Consider the following 20416-nt stretch of genomic DNA (forward strand, 5'->3'; position numbering starts at 1 on the left):
TATTGTAGAGGGGAGAGAGAAGGGGCGTGGCTAAATGCGGGAGCAGCAACAGCCTGGTTGGGTGCTATAGAATTAACAGGCTTTTCCCTTAACCTAATCATCTCAACCACCTCTAGCTGCTTAGAATCTTAGAATTTAACACTAAAATGTCAGATATGGATGTAAGAAATCGAAAATGCTTTAGCACAACAATCTCATCAGGCTAGACGTTTAATCCTGTGACATCCTCTAGCCATATGTTAGTAGCCGGGGTTACAGGGACACCTAGTGGTGATCCCAAAATGTTGCATGTATGACCCGGAAGTTGTCTTTGGCAGCGCGGGGAAATTTAAAGAAACAAATCCCTAAATAACCACGACGCAGCCTAAAACCCCAAAACAGCAATGAAAGGAAACCTTATGGTTAACTCACGGCGGGAAAGAATACAATTTCGAAAGAAACACACATTAAGACACATTAAATTCGCTTAGTACTCACCCAGTCAGCGAAGTCCTTTGTTCTCCTCTGGCTCAAGGCGGATCACCGCGAGAGCTGTTTTCCGGCGTCTCCTAGACAACCAGCTAGCCTACTGGAGAATTTTAACAGTGTAAAAAGTGTACAAAACAATACTTTACCTGGATCCATGGCGCGCGTAACAAACAATACAATCAAGAGCCGAGGCTCAACAGTAAACACATAAGACGTATAAGACGAAACAAAGGCCCACGTTTACAACAAGCATGCTCGGCTGCACCAGCAACTTTGGTCCAGGCTAAACCTGACGTCTAGATCCTACCAAAATACTGTACAGCCACTTGGTCAAAGATAACGCTCGTTAGGTTTACCAAGTCACCCGGGAACAAAGGGACAAACGCTTCTACCAGAAACGCGGATTGCAAAACTCTCAATCACGCCCTGTAGCTACCATCTCGTTGGTAATCGTTCTTCAACGAACATCAACAATCACTTCGAAGCTAGTTGGCAATCGTGCTAACACGAACATCAACAAACGGGGCTTAAACTAGTTGGTATCGTTCTGAAACGAACATCAACAATGAGGCTTAAGCTAGTTGGTATCGTTCTGGAAACGAAACATCAACCATGCTCGCCCTACCCTCGGTAGGACTAAATACCCACGCTGGGGTTCCTGTTTTCAACACTCCAGACCAACACAACTGAACCAAATCAAGGCAAATACAACTCAGAACCATCAGAGGGTTCGTTTAAACGTACCTGTGAGCCTCAAGAATCCAGTGGAAGAACTGAGGAAATAATCTCGGCGTGCGCTCTGGCGCAAGAGAGAAAATTGATTTTCCAACGCCCATATGGACCGACACGTCTGTCGATCAGTTCATCCACTGGAATCCCGAAGCAAAACGCAGGCAGTTATCCCATTCCCGTTCGCCAACTGTGATAGTATTTTAAACTTGTCTAGTCAAAAGATTTACCAAGATACGTTCAAAAGGTTGAGTCTGGTTTATTGTGGAAAACAATACGTGCGCAAGGACTTCCTGAACAACGCAAACAAAGGTGGTTTCGTCAGAGAAGTGAGTTCATGGGTATTGCTGTGGCTTATATGCAATCAAAACAAAGGTACAGTGCTTCCAGGATGTGATTGGCTACTGCATTGTACATGAATGGCAGGCGTGGCCAAGAGTAAAGACATGTGAAAGGTCTGAATCAGGACGAGGAAGACGAAGGTGTGGCCCTTCTGACTTAAACAAAGAGATGAGGAAGAGCTAGGCAGAGTGTGTTTACAATTACAAAAGGGGGAGAGTTGAGGTGTTTTACAATTACAAAGGGGAGACTGAAACTAGGGTTTGCAGGGGGCTTGGGGGGAGGTGATGAATTACAAGGACAAAGGCTTAAGGTGTTTGGATGTAAATTCCTGGACATCCTCAAAGTCTTTCTTTGTCTGAGAATGGACAGCACAAACACTCACACTCACGCAGGCATACACACACACAGGCATACACACGCATGCACAAACCCACACGCTCACACACGCGCGTTCACACACACATGCATGCACACACTGTTACTGGGGAGGGGGGGGGGGGGGGGTGCGTAGATTCTCTTGGCCTCTTGCGCTGCTTCCAGCCACCCTCCCTGTCGGAGGATCCCTTTAGGTGCTTGGAAACCTCCTGCTGCAGCACCTCCTCAGTAGTTCCCCTCGTCACGGGTTTAATCTAAGAGAGATAAAGAAGAGAAAAAGAAAAATTAGCACAGAAACATGTTTTAATGCATATAGGTCGGCACGAATATGTGTTAAAGAAATAGCCTTAGCGCTTAAGACATAACATAGATGGATTGTTGATTTGCCAAGTAAGGACAATGGCATAGTAAGAATTTGGCTCAAAGCTAAACTAACTGCCTAGAGGTCAGCTGAATTCTCGTAAGTGTGGTAAGTTTGTCAGTCTGTGTGTGTGTGTGTGTGTGTGTGTGTGTGTGTGTGTGTGTGTGTGTGTGTGCTTAAGACATAGCACCAAGGGCCAAAATTGAGCTCAAACACATACATGCTCACACACACAGACACACACACTCATGCAAACACTCACACACAGACGCACATACGCACTATAGCGCCATACTTGCCTTGCGCTGGATAATCGTAGACTTGGGCATGGTGGATGTTGCTGGGGGGAAACTGGAGTTGAAGGGAACCTGAGAAGAGAAAAGTTAACCGTGTTGACATAAGAATACAGTAATACTTGGTAAAAGGACAAGTGAGAATTACTTGAGCAATAACATGAGCTCAAACACACACATGCTCACACACACAGACACACACACACACACAAACAAACTCATGCACACACTCACACGCGCGCTAGGCCTAATACAATTAGGGGGAATTATTTTGTCCGGACATTATGACCGGAGAGATTTTAATGTATCGGACTTCAACAGATTTTTCCGGACAAAAACCGGTAATTACCGGCTAACGGAAACCCTGACCCACTCTCTCCGGTACATCTTCACCCCTCCACCTGGTGAGGCTTGCCATCATCTCCAGAAACTGCTCGACGTCAGAAGACCCTTGTGTGTTGAGTGAAATAGGTTTCCAGTAATTGGTGTCATTTTTCAGTTGATGGAGCACATATTTCAACATGTTGGTGCCTAGAATGATGTCATCTTTCTGGCCAGGGACCACAAGGACTGGGACCATGCACTTTACCCCATACAGACTCAGTTCCAGGTCGTACATGCACTTGGGGCTTACCTGTACTCCTCCACAGCCAACAAGGATGATGCGCTGTGCTGGTTCCTGCCGTTGGGACAAGACGCTATCTAAAAGCAGTCTCTGCTCTGCCTTCTCACTTATCGTGCAGACCATGTGTATCGAGCAGCCCGTGCAACTGAGCTGGGCTGAGTTTCCCAGAGGCATCGTAGCGCTACGTTCATCGTAGCGCTATGATGAACGCCATAGCTTACGATGAACGTAGCGCTACGATGCCTCTGGGAAACTCAGTCCTGAACCATTAACTGTCACTGGTGCATGAAATAATTCACTGAACGGCTCAACTGTGTGAGTGTTCTGGACAATTACTGTACAATCATCCGACATTGTTTTACAAATACTTATATACATCTCTTTTAATTCTTCATTTTCCTCGAGGGTTGGTGCTTGAACGCCCACACATCCCCTCCTCGTATGTGAGCCATCTAGTTTAACCTTGCTCCGCCTTGCTCGCTTTCAAGCTGCATCTGAGCTGCTTGTGGCCCGACATTACCTCTTGGGCCACGCTGCTGATACTATCTCTTCCAGTGGCCGGGCTTGTAACAGCCCATACAGAGATTATCCTGCCTGCAGTGCGCAGCTGTTGAATGTTCAGCCGAGTTACAGACTTTGCATCTCCTCTTAAAATTGGCTGCCGGCCTCTTGCCTGGCGGTACAACTGCTGCTGTAAGACTGGGCCTTTTGCTCCAACACGCGGTCCAACGGGCCAATGAGAGACTGGATGCAGACGCTCTCTGTCTGGGAAGAGGATGACGGCTCTATTGCATTGTGGTTGCGGGTAAGGTCAATGGTGTTGTCAGCAGCGACAACCTCTGTTGCTGATGTCTGAGCGTGAGCGCCAATTTGCTTTGGCCGATACGATTTGGCTTGAGACTTTGTTCTGGCCTCCCTCTGATGTTCGATAAGGTGTTCCTGAATTTCAGTTGCCGTCCATTTCTCTGCTGTTTTATATTTCGTGGATGTCAGGACAGTGTTTCACCAACCAATCATTGTGACTTCATGAGAGGGGTCCTCAATGTTTTGCCCCTGCCTCCTCAGACACTCATCTGCGACATCCACGGCCTTATTCAACCGTATACAGTAGTCCATGGGGCCTTCCCCAGACTGAGGCAGTGTGTTGTAAAAATCTGCTAGAGGCATTGAGGAGTAGGTTACCTCACTGAAGTGTTGCTTCAGTATATCAAAAACAAGCTTGGAATTTTCAGCCGGCCGCAGAGATGGCATGCTGCACAGAGTAACTTTAACAATGGCTCTAGCCTTTCCCATCAGTCTTGACATTATTTCCTGAGAGTGCTCTTGCAGTGGGACACCCCCCTTATTTAGGTAGACATCCATGATTTCTTCTCACTCATGCACTGTGTGCTTGTCTGATCCATCACCCCAAAAATACTGTCTCTTTGACATCTGTCTTCATAACCAACTTGACACCAGTCATGTTCAAGTCGGATTGTCCTTGGCCTATGTTCAAACTAGGGGTATGAACGTTCAGATTGGGTGTATGTGTGTTTGGCCATCCCCACAAACACCAGATCGCTGTAGCTGGCTAGCAATGTTCTAACCTACTTGCTGAGCTATTCGCAATATCAGATTCCCTAGGTCTGAGGGGCTCTCACTCAGACTAAATACTGGCTGACGGGGAGTATGATCATCCATGTGCATGTGGGTGGATGAGAATGCAGGGCGACCCACCGTTCTAATACCCCTCCCCGTGTCTGACAGATCCTCTAACCCAGGCATGTGTTGCCTGGGGCACTGCATGTCAGTGTGTCTGTGTGTGGAAGAGAATGCAGGTTCACCTAGTGCACAAGCACCTCTAACCGGGGTGAATTCCATTTCCCCCATAGGCCCGCCCCTCCCGAAGCTTACCACACCAGCACCCCCACGACCAAGTGGTGTCCCACCCTCAGCCATCCCAAAAAAAGTTGGACAGTCCCAGACAGTGGCAACAAAATACAAACCACAACTAAATGCAAATAATAAAATAAAAAAACAGATATCACAATATTAAGCTATCTTGGCTGAGATAGAAGCACTAATATTTTACAGTTTATACATCAATAGTAACCCATGTACTTATCAGGATGTCAATGCCCAGGAGATGTTTCTACTCATTGCTGCAGAAGAAATTGGAGGCGGACGACCTGGTCCAACTGGGCAGTTTATTCTGAGGTTTATCAAAAGAGAGCACAGGTGTCACGTCAATCACCATCACCATTTGCCTCTCAGTCAAGTGAATCTCCGACTGACTCAAATAAGATTTGCAGTATTTCAATTATTATTTCAGACAGTATTTCCAACAAAAATACGAAAATAAAACAAAACAATCACAAAGGGAAACAAATATCACACTAGGCCCTTTACATCCCCCACTAGGTAATTACATCCCCTATTACTACTTACTTGTAACATCAAATCTCCTCCCCAATCTTACACATGCAGCAAAATGCGTGAAGGAAAATGTCTGTCCACCCCCAGACTAGACCTGGTCCAGGGCGATATCCTACAGATAACGCCCTGTTACTCTCAATGCAATTTACCTATGAATGCGCTTCCTCGGCCCGGTCGTCCCAGTCTACAGACAAAACCGTTTCGTTACTCACAAAAGTAAACACATCGTTGGAAAGATGAAAGTCTTTTCTCTGAGGTCGCTAAAGTTTGTAGTCCCCCACCTTTCAAATTAAAGGCAAATTTGTACACTTAAATGGCTAATATCCACAGCGCATCGACAAAGAGGGGCTAGGCAGTGTCAGGTAGACCAAAAGCTGTAAATCATATTAAAAATAAAAACATACCATCCTTTCTGGCAGCAGACCTGACTGGATCAGCCAGCCATGCCTCAAACTCCTTAACCTCCTCTAAATTGGTCAGAGGGAACTGGAGATCTTCAGGTGGTGGCGGTGACTGGGCGGACACCTGCTGGGCCTAGAGGGCCGTGGGCACGGACCCGCTGTCCGCTGGCAGTTCAAAATGTAGTGCTGGTGCTCGCATGGTGTCCTAGGTGACCAACTGATGGGCGTAGGGTGGTCGACTGGGAAGGCGGTGACTGTGCGAACAGCTGCTGAGCCTAGAGGGCCGTGGGCACGGACACGCTGTCCGTTCCAACTGTGGTGCGGGCGCGTACAAGGCCAATTGCTGGGCGCATCTTCAGGCATCTCAGTAGAAACTGGACCTCCCTCCTCAGCATCCATGCGAGCTGCCAGTGCAATAAGCATCTGGGTCTGCTGGGTCTGGTGCTGCTTTATGTTTTCGAGCAGAGTAAGAATGTGCACCTAGGTGACCAACTCCTGGGCATAGGGTGGCTGACTGGGAAGGCGGTGACTGGGCGGAAGAGAGCACTTACGGACAATGTAGGCATTCATCTTTGATTGTGCAAACTTGAGTTTGTTGTTTGCGCCTTTCCAATTAACCTTTTTTTTGCCACATCATCAGAGTATATATGTGCCAGCACGTTCCAGGTGACTTTTTTGGTGTCCTGGCCACCAAGCGACGCCAGCACTTGAACCTGCTGGACATATAACATAAACATGTTTAAGACCATGACTCCCTCTCTTTAACCTAATTTCGCAATCTGTGACATGAGACCAGCCCTGGCCAAGCTGGAAGGGGCCCTGGCCAAGCTGAGAGGAGCTAGTTGGTGTCAGTGTGTCACATGAAGAGCTAGTTAGTATCCGACCATTGCATGAGGAGATGGCTGGTGTCAAGGTGTTGCATGAGGAGATGACTGGTGTCATCATATCGCTGCTGTGTCGGTGTGTTGCAAGAAGAGCTAGCCAGAGGCAGTGTTGCAAGAGGAGATGGTCAGTTTGTCTTAAGAAGTGTTAGCCAATGTTACCAGGTTAAAAGAGTGGCTAGGCAGTGTCAGGTAGACCAAAAGCTGTAAATCATAAAATAAATGCCAAAAAAACATACCATCCTTTCTGGCAGCAGACTTGGCTGGATCAGCCAGCCATGCCTCAAACTCCTTAACCTCCTCTAAATTGGTCAGAGGGAATTGGAGATCTTCAGGTGGTGGCGGTGACTGGGCGGACAGCTGCTGAACCCAGAGGAATTTGGATGGAAAAAGGACACCAGTAACAGGGCACTAATACCAATCCACCTACCAGAAGATGTCAAACTTGTTCCAGACTTGGGCCTTTTGACTTGAAATTACTTGTTACTTTCCCCCAAACCTAGGGCTGTCCCCGACTCTGAATTTTGTGAGTCGAATCTGATTTGCCTATTCAAACCAGAGATTTGACGCTGAATTTTGTGAGTCGAATCTGATTTGCCTATTCAAACCAGAGATTTGACGATTCATTCCTCCTTTTTTTTTTCCATATGTCTAATGTTAGGCTGAGGGGTACAGAAGAGCATTAGGGCCAACAGCAGAGTTTTCTTTCTTTCTTTTTTTTAAGCTTCTGAGTTTAAAGTCAGAAATTCTGACTTTTTTCTCAGAAGTTATTTCTGACTTTTTTCTCTGAAATTCCGAGTTTTTTTCTCAGAAATTCTGACTTTAAAGACTTGTAACCGGCCCGGATCCGGCCCAGATGCATTCTGAATGTGTGTAATGAGTTGAAATTTGAAAAAGGCGCAATCATATCACGGACATGGGCCAGTTCAGACACAAATAAATTACAGATGCGGCCCAGATGCGATCCAAATGCACGTTGTGATTCGAAAGCTCAAAAAGCTCAATCGTACACACACACACACACGCTCCACACACTACACAGCAGCTGATCCCAGAACAGCCTACACTATTATTTGTGTCAATTCTGTCAAAGCTGGAATTCGTGTGAGCATAACCTGTATGTCAAGGGAGAGAGGGGGGTGGGCAGTTAGTACTCGGACGTTTGACAGACTGTTCGGTACGTATCAGACATTAAAAGAGTCGTTTAAAAAGATGCACAAGCACGTGGTGGCAGGTTGTCTTTCTATTCCTGGTCCCTATATAACCTATATAGACTATTTTTAATGTCATTTCATTCACTTCCTTTTGATGTTCTTCATGTACATTTATATCATTTAAATTTGAAAAAAAAGCCAAAAAGAAAGCTCTCATGTAACGTGCTGTAGCCTATGGCTGATATCTTCTGTTGTAGGTTGGTTCGTGTCATTCAGGGGAGGTTATGGTTCAAGCTTTGATAACGTTGGTGGACCAGCCTAGATCAGTTCAGCTAGATCACGTAGCCCACGCTGCTACAGTTAACGATCCTCACCTTTGCTTTGTGCTTGTTGATTGTTGTTGTTGTTATTCTTGTTGTTGATGATGATGACGATGATAATGACAACGATAATGACAACAACGACAATGGTGACGATGTTGCTGCTGTTGCGCACAGTTGCTTTGTGTCGCTCAGTGACCCAGAGTCAGGACTCACTCTGTGCGTGTGTGTGTGTGTGTGTGTGTGTGTGTGTGTGTGTGTTCCAGACTAAGGATGGCTGTGGACATAGCTGGGCTGGTGGCTGTGCTGCTGTTCTACATCCTGATCCTGGCCACTGGTATCTGGACCGCTAAGAAGTCCAAGAAGGAGGAGAAGAAATGTGCGGGGACCATGAGCGAGATAACCATGGTGGGAGGACGCAACATCAACCTCCTGGTGGGAACATTCACCATGACAGGTGAGTGAAAGCAAAGTTTGTGTGTGTGTGTGTGTGTGTGTGTGGGTGTGTGCAGTCAAAAGACAATGTAATCAAACTATTTTTGATGTGTGCAAGAAGTGTATGTTGATCAGTGTGTGTGTGTGTGTGTGTGTGTGTGTGTATGCTCTCTGTGTCCTCAGCGACCTGGGTTGGAGGGGGCTATATCATGGGCACTGCGGAGGTGGTGTACTCTCCATCTCAAGGCCTCATCTGGGCATTGGGGCCCCTGGCTTATTTCATCACCTTCATGTTGGGTAAGCAGCACACAGACCTGCAGCTGCCCACCACACACTATAGCTGCTTGAATTGGTTAAACTCTCTCCTCAGTATAAAGCGCGAGGTATACTTGCTTTCAACTCTATTTTATTTTTCCTGCATGTTGTTTTAAATAATCCTTTTTAATTTTTAATTTTATTTATTGATGTTTTTATTTTATTTTTTATTTTTTTAATATATGACCTGTCAACCGTCCGTTGAGATCCAGTAATGCTAAGACTGAAATTCTGCCATTGACTGTGTTTAAATGGATGTCATTGAAGACCTTAACTAGAGCAGTCCCCGGTGCTATGGTGTGATCGAAATCTTTAGTTTATTTAGTGCCAGGAAGTTGTTCAGCTGTTGAAAAACTGCTTTTTCCGATTATTTTACTTAAAAACGGGAGGTTTGATATGGGCCTATAATTGTTCATTTGTGAAGTGTCTAGATTATTATTTTTTAAGAGTGGCTTGACGACTGTAGTTTTCAGGGTCTGTGGGAACACATCTGAAAGAAGAGATGTGTTTACAATTTGTAGTAAATCAGAGGCCATGCAGTTAGATACATTTTTGAAAAATCCTGCAGGCAGAATATCAAGGCAACAGGAGGAGGATTTCAGATATTGTATAATGTCCTCCAGGGTTTTATGGTTGATCGGATAAAATTGCATCATTTATTGATTTTAAGTGACCACTGGGACAACACATACCCTGTACCTGATAGGGAGGCATTGACTGCTTGCCTAATTTTCTGAATTTTGTCAGTGAAGAATGAGGCAAATTCATTGCAGGCCGTGGTGGATAGAAGTTCAGAGGCTAGTGACACAGGAGGATTTGTCAGCCTATCGACAGTGGCAAACAGAGCACGTGCATTATTATTGTTTCTGGTGATGATGTCAGAAAAGAAGGACTGCCGTGCATTTCTCAGCTCTAAATTATAAATGCGAAGTCTCTCTTTATAGGTGTCATAATGAACAAGGAGATATGTTTTTCGCCAGCTGCGTTCAGCTTTTCAACACTCTTTTTTTCTATTCTGACCAGCGTGGCGTTTCTCCATGGAGATTGTTTCTTACCAGAGACCACCTTCACCTTAGTGGGCGCAATGGCATCAATAATATTTGTAATTTAAAAATGTAAATGATCTACAAGCTCATTGACTGATACCCAAGAGAGGGCAGGTGAGGACGAGAAACTCTGAGTAAATATTTCACTGGTGTTTTCAGTGATGTACCGTTTTGTGATGACCTCTGTTTGAACATTTGTGTGCATGGAGATATTACTCTCAACGAAAACACAGGAATGATCAGAGAGCGCAACATCAGACCCCTTAATCTTAGAAATATTCAGACCTTTGGTGATGATCAAGTCCAGGGTGTGCCCCTTGTTGTGTGTGGGCTCCATCACATGCTGAGTCAGTCCATAGTTATCAAGGACAAAACACAGTTATTTAGTCACTCTGTCCTGGGGGTTGTCAACATGGATGTTAAAATCACCAACAATAACCACACAGTCAAAGTCAATACAGATAATAGACAGCAGTTCAGCAAAGTCATCAAAAATGTTTTGACAGTATTTAGGTGGCCTGTAGATGTTTAGAAATATGGCTCGAGAAGAGGAATTCAACTGAAGAGCCACGTATTCAAAGGAACCAAAATTTCCGTAATACATCTGCTTACATTGGAGGGAGTCATTAAACAAAATGGCAACTCCACCTCCTTTCTTATGCACTCTAGCCTCACTCATAAAGCTGAAGTTGGGAGGGGTTGACTCGATAAGAACAGCTGCACTGTTACCTTGGTCTAACCAAGTTTCAGTTAAAAACATGAAATCAAGATTGTGCTTGATAATAAAATCATTGATTAAAAATGTCTTTCCTGCTAGAGACCGGATATTTAATAAAGCTAAATTTAGTGTTCTAAAGGTATTATCTGCCCAGTTTGTGATAGTTTGTGGCTGACGAGGAATGGATGCTAAATTTGATACATTTGCAGAACCAGTGTTTCCTGTTGCTTAGAAGATTCACCATTCTTTTTCTATTAGCTATCAAGACAGGAACTGAGGAAGATACCAGCACATTGGGTCCTGGCTTGTCCTGGAAAGAGTCATGAGTGCCATTAGCCTTGTAGCCTGGACCCAGTACATATCAGTTAGAGCTTGCTGTATTTTGTAAACAAGTAACTGGATGTGCTGTGCCTTTATCAGGCTGGGAAGACAGGTGTTTCCGATGCCGTCGTGGAGGGGGGATGGGGGCCTGGCCCAGTGAATGTGAATGTGTGCGGGTGAATGGGGTGGGGGTGGGTGGGGGGCTGGCGATGCCGATGGGAGTTGAGGGGAGAGAAAATGGGAGTATGGCGGGGGGTAAGTTTGGTCCCGGCAGTGATCAGCTCTTTCATCTGGTCGGTGAACTCCAACAGGGGGGAGGATGGAGAATGGGTGGCTGGAGACAAGGGTGAGTTGGATGGGGTCTGGGGGGGGTGAGGGAGGTGGATCCTCACAGGTGGGTGACAGTGACAGGGGGAGAGTGAGAGAGTCCCCCTCTTGGGGGGTGGAGGGGGTGAATCCTCATAGGTGATTGCCGGTGAGGGGGGGTGTGAAGACTCTTTCTCCTGGCTCGGATGTCTCCCATAATCAAAAATTTGTTGAGGTGGGGGCCGAGGCAACTCTTCTTCAAGGTTTCTGCCATGTTGTGTTATGTCTTCCTCCTGTCTTGGTGCCTCTTGTCTCTGGTCCTTGGCAGAGGGAACAGATGTATCACGCTGGAAGTAGAACAGGTTGGAGGTAAACAGAATGGATGGTACATGCAGTTGACAGCCATGTGTTCAGTGCCAACAGTCTGCTGAATCTCTCACCCCCTCTTCTGACTGGTGGTAGAGGACAACTGATAAACACCTCAGCTTTCAGAGAACTGACAATGTTCAACAGATCAATAAAGTCTTGTTTAAAAACTTCAGACTGCTGTTTCACAACGTAATTTGTCCCTACGTGCACTATGATGTTTTTCACAGTTGGATGTTTAGCCCCGATATGCAAGATTCTTTCTGTCATGTCAGAGACCATATCCAAATAGGTTTGCCCAATGGGAGGCAAGGCTAAAGTAGGTACTAGACAGCCAGGCAGCCATGGAAACCGCTAGGGTGTTCATGGAGGGGGGGGCGGGTCCTATTCGACTGTAGTGTCTCCGCTTAAGAAAATACACCTTTTCTTGCCTTCAATCTTATGAGTCCTTCCACTCTGTCCCTGACTCATGCATCTCCTCTCCTCCTGTCTCAATCCCTGCCTCTGTTTGTCCCTTTCTCAATCTCTAGCTCTGTCTGTCTTTTCCACCTATCAAGATAAACAAAAACATTGATTTTAATCATTCTCTCATGTAGGGTCGACGAAAGTGTCAAAATCTGACCAGCTTCCTGTCTTTCTGTCCAATAGGAGGGCTCTTTTTCGCCAAGCCAATGAGGTCACGGCGCTACGTGACGATGATGGACCCATTCCAGTGTCGCTATGGAAACTCCTTCACCACAGCGCTGATACTACCTGCTCTTATCAGCGACGTCCTCTGGGTGGCCTGCATCCTGTCTGCCCTGGGTCAGTTTCAGCCTCACACACACACACACACACACACACACACTGCATACGTACATGCACTCCTATCTTACATAACCTGCCTCCACTTACATACGCTTGAACGAAAATCTCAGATGTATTGCTTGTGTGTGTGTGTGTGTGTTGCAGGCGGGACTGTGAGTGTGATTCTGGGCCTGTCCTCGTTCTACTCCATCACCCTGTCGGCCGCTGTGGCCATCATCTACACCCTGCTGGGAGGGCTGTACTCTGTCGCCTACACAGACATCATTCAGCTCATCTTCATGTTCGTCAGCCTGGTGAGAGGGGAGGGGGGGGGGGGGTGAGAGGGGAGGGGGGGGGGGGTGAGAGGGGAGGGGGGGGGGGGGGGGGGAGTGACAAGGAGATGAAGGAGAGGGATGAGATTTGTATGGGAGGGAAGGAGGGAGCGTTGAGGACGGAGGTTGGTAGGATGGAGGGAAGATGGAGGAGACGGGGACCCAGACAGAAAAATGAAACTGGGCCGGATCCGGGACAAATTTATTACTTCCGCTAAACGAATCCACCCCAGTGTTGATTTTCACAACGGACCGATACCGGCGCAAATCTGATTTACGGATCCGTACCGGATTAGGCCTGTAACTGGCCCAGCTCTGTCATTCGGCCCAGTGTCAGCTGCTGTCTGGGGTGGGTGAATGGGTGAATGAGATAAAAGCGCTGTATAAGTGCAGTCCATTTACCATTTAGAAGATACTACTCCGGAGCTGCCTCGCTTTGCCCAAAATTAGTGCCCTCTATTTTCCACTCTGTACAATATAGCTACAGTAGCTTGCCAACGTTAGCCAAACCAAGCATTCAGACGGGAACTTGAAAACCACAAAATGTCTGTTATGTTCTCCTACAGTCACTTAAAATTAGTGTGTTCTATTGTCCACCTTGTACAATAGTACAAACCTAGCCGGGACATAGCCATGATGCTAATTTTCGCTATGTTGTACTCCAGTCACTTATGCTAACAACGTTAGCGATCAGAACAATTGCATGAAAATGTCTTCTGGTCGATATAACAGTCAGTAAAATCGAGCGACATCGATCGAAATGTCAAGAGGTGGACATCATTGATATATTCTCGGCCTACAGAATCTAGCAATGTGCTTTTGAACAGTATGGAGTCTGTTAGTGTCGTTATAAGCACAGAGAATAACTGCCCTTCCACCACCATTTCCCCATTCATTGTCTGGTGCCTGGTTCTGATTTCAGGTTCTGGGGGGCAACGGGCATTTAATAGACTAAATGGTCCGGCCAGTTACTGATTGTGTGCTCCAACGGGTATCAGAACTATACTCCTCACAAAAGTTCTGAAACATTATTTCGGTCTATTATTTCTCCCCTTTAGTATTACCAATTGGTATTGTATTGTATATCGTTGGAAAGCATGATTAGTCACCTTTACAATGAGGTACAACTTGTAAGGATCATGCATTCTTGGAATGAGCAACACAGCTAAATGTGTGGGTAGTGCCCAAAAAATGTGCCAAAATCCCCTGCAATATTCTTTTGTTGGTATTCACTCTTGTTTTGAGTTGCTTGGTGGATTGGATGGTTGCACTCTCCCACAGTAATAAGGAAAAAACAACACCTATTGGCCATTTTTACACTTCATTAATTTTACACTGTCAGGGACCTCAGTAGCGTGTGGAAGATCCATACGCAGCCACAACAGAAGAATATTGCAAAATATATTAAAAATAAAATACCAATTGGTATTATTAAAGAGGAGAAATAATTGACCCAAATAACGTTTCTGAACTTTCTTTTGAAGAGTATAGTTAACACTGTTAATCAACCCTTCATCTATGTCTGTGTCTGTTACAGAGTTTGAAGTCCAGATGTGTGAGGTTGTGTGGCTTTGTTTTTCAGTGGCTCTGCGTTCCCTTCCTGTTTCTCAACCCAACATCCTCTGATGTCACACTCTCGTCTATTTACAACCAATCGCTGCAGGCCCCCTGGTTGGGCGAACTGAAGCTTGAGGATGCTGGGAAATGGACAGATGAGCTGCTCCTTCTGGTTAGATTTACTGTGTGGGGTGTGTGTGTGTGTGTGGGGGGGGTGGTATTCAGTTCTGTGGAGGGGGATGGTATTCAGATGTGTTTGTTTGTGTGTGTGTGTGGGGAGGGGGGGGGGGGGGGTTGGGTTTGTATTCAGATGTGTGTGCGTGGGGGGGGTGATCGGTTGGTATTCAGATGCAGGGACGGACTGGGACAAAAATTCAGCCCTGGCATCTTGGCCCAGACCGGCCCACAGGACTGGACTGGGTGAATATTTCCTACCGGGAAATGTAGCCCCAGTCGGCCCACTAGCCGAGCCGACGCGTGAAATGGAACACCTTCAGTTTCGTTTTGTTGACGGGGGGGGGGGGGGGGTGCTGCTGCGCGATTTGTTGACGGGGGGGGGGGGGGGGTGCTGCTGCGCGATTTGTTGACGGGGGGGGGGGGGGGGGGCTGCTGCTGAGGCTCTCTAGCGGCCCACGCAAATGACATCTGAAACTAACAGAGGGAGGGGTGGGGCCTACATATGATTGCGCCAGCCCAGTGTCAGTATAGAAAATGGACCAATGGGCCGCTGTCCCTGCTCTATGGGCCGTTCGTTAACTCGTTTTTTTAGATCGGCCCACAAGTAGGTCCGGCCCACCGGGCATTTGCCCGGTACGCCACATGGCCAGTCCGGCCCTGTTCAGATGTGTGTGTGGGTGGGGGGTGATGGGTTGGTATTCAGATGTGTGTGTGGGTGGTATTCAGATGTATGTGGGTGGCATAAGGAAGGAAGTTCAGGGACAGAGTGAGGGAAACGTCCACCAATCAGCATGGCCATATCTATCACATGATCTGCCAGACTAGGGCTGCATGATCATGAAAAAAAATAGTAATGATTTTTTGCCTGATATTGTAATTGTGATTATTAAGTGCGATTAATATATCTGATTTTACAATTTCTGTGGTGCCATATATATATATATAGCATATATAAGGATACTTGCTGTAGCAGGTCATGAGTGAGGCCTAACAGCTTACCATTCAAGTTCAAGTTGGTTTATTTCATATGTACCAATGAAAAGCATAAAACATAACTCCACATCAATAGTAACCATTCGCTACAGTACGATACATCACATGGCGGCTTCAAGGCTTACACTGTCTGATGTGTGTGTGTGTGTGTGTGTAGTCAGTAGGAGGACTGGCCTACCAGGCCATGCACCAGCGGATCCTCTCCGCAGCGTCGCCCGCTCAAGCGCAGGTCACGTGCTTCGCCGCCGCCGGCATCGTCGCCATCATGGGGGTCCCCTCCCTCATCATAGGAGCTGTGGCGGCCTCTACAGGTACACACTGCACCCCTCTACAGGTACACACTGCACCTGTACCTCTGACCCCCCCAGCCCTCAGCCACACCACAGACCCTGTCACTGCTGAGACACTTCCACATGACCCCTGAATGTACTGTATAGGACGCACCACACTCACATATCACACCGCAAACACCATACACACACACACACACACACACACACACACACACACACTCACACACACACACACACACACACACACACACACACTCACTGTACAGTATATGCACGGACCGCACTATCATTTTGTATATAGTTGCTTCCTCTTTGCACTGTCCCGTCTTTGCTCTGTTCTGTCTCGTCCCTGCACCCTGTCCGATGTTGTCTCCATGTTATGCACCACGACCGAAAGCAAAGTCCTAGTACATGTTGTGTATGTTGAAAAACTGCATGGCAATAAAACAAATTCAGATTCTATTTCATAGGCAATCCTTAAACCAGCTGCATGAATACATATTATTAATATAAAAAAATAAATAAATAAATAAATGAAATGTATATAACGCATTATATAATAATATACATAGTCATAGAAAGAGACCAGACAGACAGACAGCAAACAGACCAGAACAAAACAACACAGACTAACAGGCTAACTAGCTAGCTAGCTAACTAACTAACTAACTAAACTAACTAAACTAACTAACTAACTAACTAAACTAACTAACTAACTAACTAACTAACTAACTAACTAACTAAACTAACTAACTAGCTAGCTAGCTAACTAAACTAAGTAACTAAGTAACTAAGTAACTAACTAACTAACTAATGGACTAGTTAGCAAACAGACAGCTAACTAACTAACTAACTAGTTAACAAACAAACAGACAACTAACTAACTTACTGGCTGACTAATTCCTGGCTACCTACACACCCACATGCACCCATTTACCCTCTCTCACTCAATCCCCCCCCCTCCACCCCACCCCCAGATTGGAACCAGACATCGTACGGTCTGCCCTCTCCGTTTGAGCGGGGGCAGGCTGGGAAGGTCCTGCCCCTGGTGCTGCATCACCTCACGCCCCACTGGGTGTCCGTGATCGGCATCGGGGCGGTGGCGGCCGCCGTCATGTCCTCCGTGGACTCTTGCCTGCTCTCCTCCGCATCCATGTTCACTCGCAACGTCTACAAGGGCTTCCTCAGGACTCAGGTGTGTATGTGTGTGTGTGTGTGTGAGACGCCTCCTTTAGTAGCTCTGTTGATCAACTTTCCTTCACATGTTTTAAAAGTAGAGAATAGTCTGGGGAGACCCCATGATAAATATTACTGGGCCCCCACAAAGCCTAGAGGCGGCCCTGCATCTGGGTCTTGTAGTCATGTCAGATATCAAGGAAATAACTTAGACGGATTGTAAGGAGGCTTGAGTGGACTTGAGAGTGTTATTGGGTCTCATTCACTAACAAATTTAAGTAGTTTAGTACTTAAACTCCACTACAAAAACGGAAGAGCAGTCTTACGTAGTCTACAGGAGTATGGACATATTAATGCGAAAGACATTATTTGTGATTGCGTTTACTTAAAATCTACAGTTGTATAGCATTATAGGAATGCATGTGCACAAAGTAGGGATGTGCTATTTTCACTGACGACTAGACGGTGGTTTTGTAACCGATTACACGACTAGTCTTAAACAGGATTTCCAAGTTTCTACAACAAGTGCTAGTTAGAAAAATTGAGGATGTTTCTCAAACTCTGCAAGCTAAGATGCATGACTATTCTTGATGTTTCCCAACCACTCAGCGGCAGCCAATTTGCACGCGTTGCGCAGGGCTGTCACACACTGTTTGCCAGTGCAAAACAGTAGTTCAGCCTGTCCTTACAGCTTATTACTTAGCAAAGATATCAATGTGATTTATTTTGTTAAATTGAAGAAGAGTAGGCTAGCCTATAGCCTGTAATGTTTCAGTAGGCTAAAACTAGATTTCACATGAAGACCGCGGATGTCAGAGAGGGCAATAACGTTCAAAGGCAAATGTATTCAAACATTGGTCCACAAAGAATGATGCAAATAATAAAGTGAAAGAAATAATAGCCTACCGTGCAAAAAAAACCCTAGACGAATTGTACATTCATTAAAGTGTTATATATAATGTTTTATATGAACCTGCGTGTCTGCAATAAAGTTCCTTTATCTTTCTAACCAACATTAAGCGGAAGCCAATTTTCACTTGTTGCGCATCTCGCTCCAAGTCTGGTTTGGCTATTTAAAACACGGGGTATTTTGTGACAGTTGCTTGAATGTATACAAGTATACATAAACCTATGTTTTGCGAATGTAATGGTCTGCCTCCTTCACAGTTCAACTTGGCAATTACGCTGTTAAAGCAAGCGCGCCTCTTGGAATCTAGTCATAGCCCATTGTTGCACAGATTTCACGTCTTGACTTTCACAAACCAAATGATTAGGCTACATTAATTATGAGCACACTTGTGCCGTGCACCCCTGATCATTGAATAGCATAAGTTAAATTACTATAATATTAAAGACCGCGGATGTCAGACGATAGGCTACGTATCATATTAGGTGTATAGGCGCCAAATTCGGAGCTCCCATACAAAAGGAACGCAGCATAAACAATAGGGATTGCACAGATGAATGAATGAGGTGACTAATTATTTGTCTTTTTAAAAATATTTTTATTTTTATCTAATTCTATTATACAGTATTTCATTTAATCGACTATTATTTCTTAAACGACTAGCAAAAGCTGCGCCGTTTAGTCGTTTAAATGACTAGTCGCGCACCTCCCTAGCACAAAGCCATGGAATGCGTCCATGGGCGGAGGTCTGTGCTCTCCTCGGGGTGGCTGTAGAGCTCAGGAGGTAGAGCGGGTCGTCCAATGATCGTAGGGTCGGTGGTTCGAATCTCGGCTCCTCCTGACTACCTGTCGAAGTGTCCTTGGGCAAGACATAGAACCCCAAATTGCTCCCAGTGAGCAGGCTAGCACCTTGCATGGCAGCTGCCGCCATAGGTGAATGGGTGAATGAGAGGCCTTCATTGTAAAGCGCTTTGGATAAAAGCACTTTATAAGTGCAGTCCATTCACCATTTACCATCCTCTCTCTGAGCGTCATTTCTAGCTAGTAATATAAACAGCTAAAGAATTACAAAACCTGTTTTGTCCTGTGTCTCCCCCCCTTGCCCTCCCCCCAGGCGTCGGACAGGGAGTGCGTGTGGGTGATCCGGATCACCGTCCTGGTAGTGGGGCTGTCCGGGGCCGGCCTGGCCTTCACTGACGACAGTGTGGTTGCCTTCTGGTTGGTCGGCGGAGACCTCATCTACTGCACCATCCTCCCTCAGCTCATCTGCGTCCTGCACTGCCCCTTCACCAACGTCTACGGTGCCACCGCCGGCTACCTGATGGGGGTGCTACTGAGGCTGCTGAGCGGGGAGCCCCTCTTCCACATGCCCTGCCTCCTCCTGTTCCCGGGATGGAGGGAGGACGAGGACGGGGTGGTGCGGCAGTACTTCCCCTTCAGGACGGCAAGCATGCTGCTGGCTCTGCTGGTCATCCCCCTGGCCTCGTGGTTGGCCCGTCTGGCCTTCACACACCTGCTGCCCACTTCCTGGGACTTGCTGGGGATGCTGGGGAAGGAGGGGGAGCAGGGGGGGGGTATGGAGCAGGCGGAGGGGGCGGAAGAGCCGGCCGTCACAGAGAACCTGCTGGCTCTCTCCAGCACCAGCTGCTAGTGGGGGGGGGGGGTTAACTTCAACAGCGTCTTTTGCTTCACCTGTCAAATCATTTTGAAACCAAACCCAGTGATCGGTAAGAATCTATGGCTGAGGCTGAAAGCCACAGGTCTGGGTTCACGGGTTAGGGATGGGGACTAGGCGGTTTTCTTTGCTGCTAAATTCGGTTTTGTCGCTGTTGGTGTCTGTGATTGGCTGAGCAGGGCTGGCGTTGGGGCGTGGCCAATGGGGCAAGGTCTGGCATGGTCGAGTTGTATAAATGATGATTTGTTTCTATCTGACTTTATGTATCATATTGTGTTTTCGATGTGAACTTGTATTATAAAGCAGTCTTTTACAAACATCCTGACTAAGCACTGAACCTGTGTGTGTGTGTTGTGACGATTCCGTCTCGGTCACCGCCCTACCCGATGTAGTTGACTCCCAAACCATCACTCACTTTTTTCCACCAATCATCTGTCACCAAATCCACTCAACCAATTCCAGTGGTTTATTTAGAGGCTCTTCCCTTATTCCCTAGAAGCGCGCGAGAAAACAAGGAAGTGGCTAGACCGTCCTTTGTTTGAATTGATTCATTGATACTCAATGCCGTGGAATAATAACTACCCAAAGAATAGCATTCAGCTACAGGATTTACAAACCTAACTAGCGATTATGCACTGTAGCCTACTGC

The 20416-nt window shown here is 46.4% G+C and overlaps 1 protein-coding gene across 1 annotated transcript; it reads left to right on the top strand.

Moving 5' to 3' along the window:
• Positions 1-8473: 8473 nt before the first annotated feature.
• On the top strand, positions 8474-19743 carry LOC311323605 (high-affinity choline transporter 1-like; the record flags this gene model as incomplete). Its single annotated transcript, XM_084455873.1, has 8 exons — positions 8474-8821; positions 8983-9096; positions 12520-12675; positions 12823-12971; positions 14572-14718; positions 15874-16027; positions 16987-17204; positions 19207-19743. The coding sequence occupies exons 1-8, from the start codon at positions 8638-8640 to the stop codon at positions 19741-19743; spliced, it is 1659 nt and encodes a 552-aa protein (XP_084311999.1). The 5' UTR covers positions 8474-8637.
• Between the last annotated feature and the right edge of the window lie 673 nt (positions 19744-20416).

The sequence above is a fragment of the Borostomias antarcticus genome (assembly GCF_949987555.1).
Source record: "Borostomias antarcticus genome assembly, chromosome: 1".
Taxonomy (NCBI): Eukaryota; Metazoa; Chordata; class Actinopteri; order Stomiiformes; family Stomiidae; genus Borostomias; species Borostomias antarcticus.